Source organism: Lampetra planeri, chromosome 9, assembly GCF_965212315.1.
Source record: "Lampetra planeri chromosome 9, kcLamPlan1.2.h2, whole genome shotgun sequence".
In the NCBI taxonomy this organism is placed as follows: domain Eukaryota; kingdom Metazoa; phylum Chordata; class Hyperoartia; order Petromyzontiformes; family Petromyzontidae; genus Lampetra; species Lampetra planeri.
Window position 1 is genome coordinate 5,507,829 of NC_136115.1, and position 11,817 is coordinate 5,519,645.

Genomic DNA, 11,817 nt, shown 5'->3' on the forward strand with positions numbered 1-11,817 from the left:
GAAGATTAGAGTTGTTATCCACTTATAACGCTTTATTGTCCTTCCCAGGCACATCCAATTAGCACGGTTGGCTACGTACGGTGCGAAAGAAGTGCATCATACATACATACATACATTTGGGCCAGGTACATTGATGAACTGCCCCCATCTTCGAAAGGTGATCCAACAACCCCATCACATGGCGGCGGAGCGCGATAGCCATTCGTTGTGGACTGCGTGTGACGCTCGTGCCACCGCAGGCAAGGTGAACTCCATCTCTCAAGAAGGTCAACGAATTCGTCAATAACACCGTGGCGGCTTTAAAAGGAAACGATAAATAATAGATGACGTTTTTGGGCAAAGGCCATTTTTCATGGCACATAAAATCCTCTTCGTGTGTTGTGAAGAAGGGCCATTGCTTGAAACGTCGCCGATTATATATTGTGTCCTATTAAGGCCCCCCCCCCCCCCAGTGCTATTGACGATGGTATTGAGGCTTGCTTTTGTTTGTTTATCAGTATTTGTGTTGTCTATGCTGGGTACCAAGTCGCTCCTGCGGTTTGGATATTCCCTCCCACCTGCCCACCGTCAGAGGTCGCAACCAGGTACCCGATACCTGTACCCTACCCGATACCCGGCTACCCGTACCCGGCCGGGTATGGGTACGGGTAGCCGTTTGCGACCCTGGTGCGGCCGGGTACGGGTACGGGTAGGCCGTGAGTCACTGGTGAGTAACTGTTTGTCACTCATTTCCCAACGTCTTGTCTCTTCTCACAATTCAAGTTCCTAGAATCAACCCACCCGCGCCTGCAACATGGCTTCATCCCAGAGGTCGAAATCAGGTACCCGATACCCGTACCCTACCCGTACCCAGCCGGGTACGGTTAGGGTACGGGTACGGCCGGGTACGGGTACCCGTTTGCAACCCTGGTGCGGCCGGGTACGGGTAAGGAATCAAAACCCGTTTGCGACCTCTGCCCACCGTGCTGTCGACTGCCTGTCCCGAATCAAGCCCAGACTCATTGCTGCCTTCTCTTATAAACAGTAAAAAAAAAGTTATAAGAAAACAATTGTGTATACATGACTCTCCTTATATATACGATCTCCTTGATATGCGTTTGCATTTACACTGCGACCCACATGCTACTTAAACCCAAATTGTATGGTGGCATGTATTGTACTGTGACTACACACGCACAAGTATTCCGCTGTTACTCGGGCATTTGTGCAGCCCTTGTGTCAATCCACTGCTGGATGAGGGGGGCCCTCCCCCACGCAGCGAACGTCATGGGGATTATTTGACCATACTTCACCACGCTAGTCAGTGGGGGGGGGTCGGTGAAGGCAGGGAGTAAGAGATGTGTGAGCACAGATATACAGTACAACAATGGATTCAGCTCTAATAAAACGTAAACTATTTTTTCAGAAGCGACCTGGCCACAAATGATAGCTCAACTAAGTGGCTTATCACGTGGAAATGCATAACAGCCAAATACTCTAAATGTGGGGGGGGGGGGGGAAACCAGAGGACCCGGAGAAAATGTTCACGCCACCACCGGGAGAGACACGCAAACTCCAAATCCACAACATGCGTCGAGGTTTGGATCGAACACACGACCTCCCGCAAACCAGGCGACGTGGTGAACATCTCACCACCGTGGCGCCACTAATGGCCCTCTGCTGCACGCCGAACAATCTGGCATGTGTGGTGGCCACCCACCCACTCATCCATCCGCGCCAGCACGATCCAGCAGCCTCCCCCATCCCGCTCCAAGCTTTGGAGCTCTGGAGAGATCGGAGGGCATTCCCTGGCGATGTTCTCGCTGAAGCTGTGGCCTCAGTGATCGGACATCGAGCCCACAATACACGCGGCAGACAGCGCAGTGGACGCGTGGACTTACCAGATCTTCCGACAGGTTGGCCTCCTCTGCACCTTCCTCCAGAACTTCTTCCCATGGACTCACAACGTCCCTGTAGGAGATCCGGGCCCGCCACTGCCAAACACGGACACAGCCGTGAACATCCGATGTGCTGTGTTATTGCGCCCTCTCCTGGTCAATTGTTACTCTTAGGTTTTTTCGGTAAAGTCACGTAGGTAAAAAAATTTTAAATTAAAAAAAATAATACTATTTTATTTCTATTATTACTTTTATTAATTTTTATTTTATTTTTTTACCTACGTGACTTTACCGAAAAAAACCTAAGAGTATGAATCCTTGCAGTCACAAAAGCTTCAAATCTAGAATGCTTATAAGGCAGTGGCCGTATTGGGAAACCAATGCACTTCTTGCACGTACTTGGTAACAAAAAAAAGTTGTAGTCCATCGGTCTAATTATTGACTTCCCAGACCAGCATTATCAAGTAGCTTTTTTAATTCAAGCAAACTTGGTTTCGACCTACTGGGTCTCATCAGCAGAGTAGTCAGGATTGGTAAACAAAAGCTGCCGAGTTACCGTATGTGAGTTTTAACACGTAGTCGGATTTCGCGACAAATATAATCCATAATAGAGGTTTTTGGGTTAGATCGCGTAAATATTTAACCCAGAAACATCGACACGACACATAAAACGACGAGACTCCATTCCTATAAACTACGGAGGCCCCATTCAACCCACAATGTCCCACGCCATAAATACCACACAGCAACGCATATAACGAGTTGGTGTTTCATGTTTGTGTTTTGAAAGCAAAAACACGTTTTAAACGCTTGATAACACGTTCACTGTGTAAAAATCAGAATGTGGTATTTCTGAAGGGTCGATGCATTTGAGTGTCTGTCTTTGACACTGGACATCATTGTCACAGGGGGTGGGTGGGTGGCATGGGCCCTGGTGAAACGATTTCAATGGGGCCCCCCAGTCCAATTGCCCATCCCCCTCCTCATTTTGGAGCCTGCTACCAGTGCCTCTGTCGCCTCTGTGGCCTCTGGGCCCCGATGCAGTAGCACTGTCTGCGCACTTCTAAAAGTATCGCCCCTGATTGCTACGTCATCTACCCACAGTTGAAATCAATGGGAATCTCATTCAGTTCACTATATGGTGTGCACGCAAGCCGTAGTGTAACATCTTGGAATGTGATGAGATACTATAAAAATCCGTTTAAAATCAACATCAATACGAGTGTACTGATCATGCACTATACTCTAATTAACGCTTAAGACTCGTATTGTAAAAGTATTTAGCGCAAGCCATTCAATTTTTTTTATATCATGCACATAGCATGTATGTTGAACTTCTTTCTCATGTATGAATGTTCAAATTCTTTCGCATCGTACGTAGCCAACACGTGCTAGTCGGAGGTGCATATGTGAACGATATAGCTCCCAGCTTCGCTCGTGCGCAACACGCAGCGACGCTGATGGACTCGTGGAGGACGTTGCTCACGTAGTCCTTCTGCAGCTGAGTGACAGCCTCTCCTTTGGTCTTCACGAGCTCCTGGTGACGCTTTCGTCGCTTTGCGTCCATCTCCCACCCAGCCAGCTCCAGCTGCTCCAGCTGTCCAGAGCGTGTCACGAGCGCAATGAGGAAAAAAAAAACACAAAACAATGCAAGAAGCTCCAATGGCTCCAGTTGCTGAACGAAAATATTATAAGTTCTCGCTCATTATGCACAACAGTGCTTGTCGCAAATGAACCACGATACCTTGCTGATCTCGACAAGGAGCGTAAAGCCACCACGCGAACTCCGGTCAACCTCGCGATGGCTTTTGGCGAGCCATCGAACAAATACGGTCACCGCATCGCGCGCTTTTAGATGCGCTTATGCGGCCGTCTGGAACGCTCTTCATTCCGATAGTAAATCTAGATCGAAAACTGAATTCTTTAGAACTGATTTTTGTGTTTCGTTTGTTGTCCTTCCACCGCACCTCCGATTAGCACGATTGGCTGCGTACGGCGTGAAACAAATCTTAAACATACATAGGTCGGCGACAACAGATCCACTGCCTGCCCGCCTGCCTCTCAATGTTTCTGATTGCAGAGTGCGGATAGCAAGCCGGATGAAAGTGCGCAGATGAAAGGGAGAGGAGGAAGATAGCTCAACTACATATTTTTCTCCAAAATATGTGTCCTTCACTAATCCAGGCACGATAACAGCACTTGTGTGACGTTTTCAACAAGGTCACTCAGCATAGCTCCTGGAGCAGATGGCAAAAAAAACCGAGCACACGCATTTTTCTACCCCACCAGAAACTCGAACAGCAATCCACCAAGGGAGCCTTCGTTTAGCTGGAGAAGCTGACAGTGCAATGACATGTGTGCACGAAAACGTAAACACTTTAACACCCACGCGCATGTACTCCGTCGGGTGCGAAACACATTGGTGTGCGGCGCAAATGTCCAACCTACTTAAATACTGTTATTTATAAAATCAATGGGCAATGTCGTACACAGCAACAGACCCAGTGTTGAATTTAGCATTTTGTATAGCTTCAGTTTTAGTTTTTGTTTCAGTTTCATTTATTTGGTATAGCCCTGTGAGTCAATTAGCTCTTGAATCGGGTGCAACCGCAACAAACAAAAACAAGAACAAGAAAACATCTTAAAGTAGCTATGGTACAAATCCCACAACTTGACATGCTGTGGGGACGCCTTCATCCAGCAGTAGATTGAGAGAGGGGCTGGACATTTTATACATACGAGACATTAAATCAACAACAAAGAACCCACAATGCCATTGTCCAACAGGAAACACTGGTGACAAGTGCGACACCCCCCCTCCCCCCCCCCCCTCATAAAACGTGGTACACAACACATTCCTGCGGAGGGAGCTGGTAGGAACGTTGGGTTGCTCGGTCAATGGCCAGGGTCAACGGCGGCGTGGTGTATTCCGGAAATATGCCCGACTGTGAGGGCGGGCACAAGCCGGCGTGAGTAAGTTAAATGTTGAGTTTTATAGGGCACCACGGGGTGAACAGCCCCTCCCCACCCAGCCCCACCCCTCCCACCCCCCACCCAGCCCCACCCTCCCCACCCAGCCCCTCCCCACCCTCCCTTCTCCACCCAGCCCCACCCCTCCCATTTTTGGATGCACGACGGACGGACACAATAATCCCCTGTGGGCTGGTGGAACCAGGAGGTTCCTACCAGTATTAACATTCTGAAAAAGCAGCACCGCGTATTTTTCTCAACAACAACAACAAACAACAACAACAAACAACAACAGGGCACGAGGAGTACTCCGGCGATAATGGAGCATCGCACTTATGAAGAGCATTTGCATTTGCCGTGCCTTTCTGATCTCTCCTATTTCTAACTGAGCAGAAGTGGAATAGATGTATGGCACGAGGTGAATTGTAACATGGCCTACTGTATTATAGCCACGTTATGTCGCCATTGCCTGGCCTTGTAAGCGGTAAAGAGGGACATGGGAAGGTCCATGTTTTTGCTCGATAACATGCCTACGACAACAGGGAGCAGGGTTTTCTTTTTCAGTGTTTAGTGGCTGATATCATTTGGAAGCTCTTAAAAGCAAGGGCATCAACGCACATTGTGAAATGGAAATCACCTCTTCCCACTTGATGTCACACTTGAAACACGTGACGCATCGCTATACTTCTTACTCTAAATAAATATGCATAAATATAAAAATGAGGCTTCGCGAACTCTCGTCCTGAGGAGGAAGAGTGGTGAAAATTGAAAGGTAGACTTTAGTAGGATGGGATGATTAATTGTATTTGTATAAAACATTTTGAAACAAAAATCGGTTTCATCTCAAACAGTATGTATATTTTAATTCTGAGCACGATGCTGTCATTAAGAAAATGTGGACTCACCAACTCACGAGCATCTCCTATGTCCTTCTCTATGCTTGCAACCAACTCTTCTTTGTCGTCTGTGGCCCAAAACACCAGAGTATCAATAATCAGGTAAACATCGTAAAAAAAAATAAAGTATCATACTCTGAACCATAATTGCTTGTAAAAAAAAACTCACCATGTTAGTCATCCACAGTTACAAAATAAATGTTCCCAATCATCAGCTATTATATAGTAGGTGGGTCGACCAGTGGTGTAGTGAGGTAGTTAGAATCTTGGCAAATTGGGTTTGATCTCTTGCAGTGGCTGATATAAATGGCGAGTGATATCAGAGCCTATCTTGGGCCACTTCTTCACCAGCGCACATTAACCAGAACCAGCGCAGAGAAGTATGGTATGGTCAAACATTTCTTTGCAATCTGTGACCTCATTGGCAATACCACAGCCCAGGAAGATGTCGAGTTAATTAAAAAAAAAACACGGATGTGGGCGCTCATGCCAGATACGTTTTGGTTAACAACGGTAAAACATTTTCCCAACATCTGACATTTAAAATAATCACTTTTGAAATCAGTCTTCGTCTTACTGTTCTAGTAATGTGACTCAAACTTTTTTTTTAATAGGACTACAACATTTTTAGATATTTTGTCAATCCACTGATGGTTGAAGGCCCTGCTCATGCCATATTGGTCGCTTGATCAGACTTCATCACGCTGATGAGTGCGGAGAGGTGAAAGTTCAGAAATCACCCACCACTGATATTAGCCGCGACTAGGAATCGAACTAAGGTCGCTGGGTTTAGAGCGCAGCGCGCAAACCGCTACGTCCACTGCTGCATTGTTACATATAGCAACTTCCAATTCACACATTTCTTGCCTCTATAACATATAGAATCAGGTTTTTTGTTGTCATGATGGCAACCAAATTAGTCATTGTTTTGGTGGATATATCACGAAAAATCATGAACATTAAAAACAGGAAAGCAGATTAATTGCTCACTGAATCACAATTGATATTTTCTCGGCGTTATTTCATTAATTTTCTCTGTCCATACTTCCCTGCATTGAGTCGCGCAGCATAATCAGGACCTTGTGAGCACGGGTCATTTATCCAAATGACGCCTTGTCACCCGAATCACTCGGAATGAGCCCGATCTCGTCATATCTGGGAAGCTCAGCGGGCCTGAGGCTCCGATGGTGCGCGTATGGGCGAACCACCGTGCACGAGACGCGTGTTGAAAGCTGCTGCTACTGCTGGGCTACGTTGTCAGCAGGGATGCAGTAGGACAAATAAAAATAAGCATTTTGTTTTTGCCATACTGTGCTCCCCACTTGTCCCAAACCCGCACTGCCCACCGTGAAGTATGGTCAGATAACAACATCCCACGGTCATCGCTGCGCGTGTGGAGGCTTTCAATATTTCGTTGATACGAGTCCGGGGAGGGGTTCGGGGTTTTGAGTGGGCTGTCACCTCGCAGGAGACGCGGCAGAAGAGTCACCCTGCACGCCGCCCCGACCAGCAGAGCGTCCACCTCCTGCAGCAGCAAGTCGGCCAGTTCCATCGTGCTCAACGGTGGCGAAAGTTGAAACGGTCGTGTGAGCAGTCGGAACAATCTACGTAATGACAATTGTTATTAGAAATCATCGGTTTGGCTTCAAACGGATGACAACGAGCGAGACGCGTGACCCCCCCCCTCCCCACGTGGAAGGAGCACGTGGAGCCAGCCACGTGCCGCCACGTGCGCTCTGCGAGACCGCGAGCAGTTCGCCTTCCACGGCGGAACGGTCAATGGACGAACACCGGTGGAAGATTGGGGGTCATGGAAAATCTTAAGCTGTATTGGTCACAATTTTATCAATACACCGGCACGTCGGCATGATGTATCTGTAAATGTGGAAGCGCGTTCTTGGGTGGTGGAGGGTTGACAATGATTTTGGCACGAAGTTACTGCATGGCCTAACCAAAATGCAAAGAAGAACCACGAGCTCAGACATGTACACATGATTTCATCTCCGTATTTTCTCTCCCCGTGGGTTCTCTTGCGCTAGATCCACCACCGTAACCTGAAACAGACGTCACAACGCTTTATCCTGCTGTCTTTTCTTGGATTTCCTGTTTGCACTTAGTCACATATTCACTTTAAGATGTTTTCTTGTTCATGTTTTTGTTTTTTGTTTGTTGCGGTTGCACCCGATGCAAGAGCCGAATGGCTCACAGGGCTATACCTAATAAATTAACTTGTGACGTCATATTTGAGGGGGGGGGGTCTGACTTTTTGTGACGCCGTGTGACGAGGGGGGGGGTCAAAAATCGTACAAAATCGCGTGACGTCATTTATGGACGGCTCCTCCAACGGTCGACGACGTGATACATTCTCGAGCCGTGAGGCTCCATGTACGTATGTTGAATTTCTTTCGCACGGTACGTAGCCAAACCGTGCTAATCGGAGGAAAGATGCAGCAACGTGGCGGGGTTACCCTCAGTTATTTGTCGCGCCGTCTTGCTGTGTGTCTTCATCGCATCTCGCCAAACGTTATGGTTGCACTTTTTACGGGTGAAATTGTTCTCGCTTAACGCGTCACTTGTCAGGAACGCATCTGCGGTGTTAAACGCGTTGCACGAGGATTGTAGCACCTTCAACGCAAACGTCACTCGAGAGGTTCACAACCCGTGGGTCCGGGGCATCCAGGGGGGATGCGGCATGGATACCGTGGCGAAGAACTTTCGAATGTGCGGGAAGAACAGTGTGGCTGCTGCACTGTTGTGCCGAGTAATAAACATTGATAACACACGAACATGAATCAAACGCCTGACGAACACATTCCTGCGGAGGGAGCTGGTAGGAACGTTGGGTTGCTCGGTCAATGGCCAGGGTCAACGGCGGCGTGGTGTATTCCGCAAATATGCCCGACTGTGAGGGCGGGCACAAGCCGGCGTGAGTAGGTTAAACGTTGAGTTTTATAAGGGCACCACGGGGTGACCAGTCCCTCCCCACTCAGCCCCTCCCCTCCCATTTTTGGATGCACGACGGGCGGACATAATCCCCTGTGGGCTGGTGTAACCAGGTTCCTACCAGTATAATCTCTGTATTGTGGCCTTCAACTTAGTTGTGTTTGTGGCCTGGGAGGGGAGTTGCACAGGGAGCAGTGGTTTTAATTGGGGGGGGGGGGGGGGGCGCCATACCTAACGGAATGCATGACCCCAAGTAACAGAATAGAAGCGGCCGTCAAATAAAAAGAACCACATTTTACCCCCTTGCAGTTAAGAGCTGTGACGATGGTGCTCTACAATTTTATGTTGTGAAAAGTTAAAATGTGAAATGTTTCGCGTGTCGTCTGATGCACGTGAAATAGAAATGATAAAGAGAAAGACGACACAGTTTAGGTCTGATGATGCCCGCTTACACGTTCGTGACAGCAAGCTCTTTGGGTTACCACTTTAATATTAAGCACGTGTTGATAATAATACTGCCGCTGTATCTAGAAGCCTCAGACGTCGTTTTGCACTGGCAAGTTTAGTGTTGATAAGCCACAACCCCAGCTCCCAAAGGCGAGTACATGGGCCATTCAATGGGCCAGTTGGTAACCCCAAGTTTACAAAATGCGAGTGGATGTGTCTAAAGTATTATATAGTCGAAAAAAATGTGTTCCCGTGTACACTAAACATATTTAGTGACTAACGCGGCGACAGTCATGCTTGGAGGCACTTATTTTATTTAACGAACACCATCGGGACAATACACACACCCGCCGTGGGTGCACACTCTGCAGTCGCTAGCCTTTACACAACTCTAACCGTCTAACACTGACGGAGACCGCCCACAACTATCGAGCAGCGCAATATTGAGTGAAGATGGCAGCGACGAGATGGTAACGACGACGATCTTGAGCAGTACGACGTGGATCCTACTTCTAGCAAGAGCCCCCAGGGTCCCCTACAGGGGCCACTCTTATACTCTCAGCCATGCCCCCACACCTCTGGAAACTTCCAGCGGGTTCCCGATGGGCACCCCTCTGTGACCTTTCCCCGCTAGATATCCCCCTCTCGTTCTAGATTTGAAGCTTTCGTGACTGCAATGATTCATATTCTTAATAGGTTTTTTTCGGTAAAGTCACGTAGGTAAAAAATTAAAATTAATAAAAGTAAAATAAAAATCACGACGTTTCGGAGGCAACACAAGCTTCCGTCTTCAGGTGGAACCATCACAGCACGATTGCTGTATCAAGTGAGAGAAATTCCAAGAACAGTATTTGTATATATACTGGTTGAGGGTGGGAGGAGCCAAGGTAGGCCCTGAATATTATTATTTTTGTGAGGTTCGGTTACTTTTATTATTTTTTTACCTACGTGACTTTACCGGAAAAAAACCTAAGAATATCCCCCTCTCGTGTCTATCGTGGCCTGCTGACGTGGGTAAGGCCGTACACCGCAGTTACCCTTTTCCGCCAGCAGCCAGCGCTATGCCACTACAGATGTAACAATTCATGAAACTAAGATTGGGCTTGATACATGCGTTGAAGTGTATGTAAGAATGTATTACGATTGAAACTTGTATTTATAAATTTATACTAACGCAGAACGACTGTAGCTACGGAATGATAAACAATACATGACTACAAACTATATAAAAAAGTTAATTTTACAATGAATCGCAAATCTAAATGCAGATAATGCATCGATCAACTCTCATGCTTTTGTGATGGAGAAATGCATCTATCGCCTGCACGCGCCGATTCAAGCCGAGTACATCCAACTTGGTAATATTAGGTTACAATGGAAAATACACAATTCAGTGTAAAGGCTTGGACCTGGATTGTGAATCCCAATATTATGTTTCAACTTTAACATACATTATTCAATGTGCTTATTCGTATTTTCTTTTTATAAAAAAACACATTACGAGAACAATTGTTTCTTAGCATTTTATTCCAGAAATTCTATGCTTTTTCATGCATGTTTCCTTTTAAAATAACGTTAATAAAATATTACACTGTACAATTGGTTATTGCTAGGTGACGTGGAAAATAATTTAGCCAACATGATTGCTGTGTTCCAAAATGGGCTTTGTTCCAATGTTCAACACTGGGAATGTATTGGCATCTGTATACCAAATACAGTTACAAATATCTAAAACATATTTCAGGGCTCAAATTTACTCAATGATCCAATCAACTCATTCACTGATATAGTATTAACACTATGCTCCACGGTTTGATTAAAAACTTATATTGGGAGACCACAGACAATATAGCTGTATATAACAGCAAGCATGTGTAAGAGTGAACATACAGTACTTCGTTTCACCTGGTCTTCACCTCTGGAAGCAGATTAGTCAAAGCAAGTGCATTGACAAATTTAAAGATACTTAAATGTTTTGGTGGTTCCTTAGCCTATACGCAGCATTAATACAAAGGTGAAAATTGATTACAGGAATACTGGTCATCAGGAACAAACATATAAACCGTTACCTTATTCGACAAAATACCGAAACACCATCCAACATTTTCCAAGATCAGTTAAGCACACAACCGCCAATAGGACAAATCCACATTTAACAATTCTGGACAATTTTAACCAAAGACCAAACATTACATACGAAAAATGCAGACTTTCTAAACCCAATGAAGGAGCTCGTGCTTATAGTACTGAACTTGAGTTTATCGAAATATACCAAAATCATTTAAAGTCTATCAAGAACTGGGTTCAAATGCAACAATTGGTACGTTAGGCAATGTTTGGCACTAACCTTCAGAACCTTCAGTGGAGGGCACTTGAGTGTTTCTAGTCTTGTGGAAATCAGGAATACATTTTCTGACTGAACATACATGAACATGTGTATAATGAATCCCACAGTAATTACTTACATGTCGATGTTTATTGATAATGCATGTGCTTGTTTAGTATGTGGCAAAAATAGGACAATTTATCTTGGTAGCTGACAGCACGCTGCGGTTTACCATGGTTGTATTTCCCAATGCGCCATACTGAGTGAAAGTATATACAGCATAAGGCCCCATTGACTGCACTTTTTTCTGGTTATCATCACATTAAAATCATAAATGTACGACAGATTGTGTCAAACG

The 11,817-nt window shown here is 46.1% G+C and overlaps 1 protein-coding gene across 1 annotated transcript in view; it reads right to left on the reverse strand.

The window, feature by feature from the left end:
• The window catches only part of LOC144720748 (vesicle transport through interaction with t-SNAREs homolog 1A-like), a 45,188-nt gene extending 37,893 nt beyond the window's left edge, over positions 1–7,295 (reverse strand). Inside the window, exons 1-4 of the mRNA XM_078597774.1 lie at positions 7,205–7,295; positions 5,753–5,811; positions 3,331–3,474; positions 1,881–1,973 (exon numbers count right to left, since the gene is read on the reverse strand). Of these exons, the coding sequence (XP_078453900.1) occupies positions 1,881–1,973; positions 3,331–3,474; positions 5,753–5,811; positions 7,205–7,295 (387 nt within the window). The remainder of the gene's footprint in view (positions 1–1,880; positions 1,974–3,330; positions 3,475–5,752; positions 5,812–7,204) is intronic.
• Between the last annotated feature and the right edge of the window lie 4,522 nt (positions 7,296–11,817).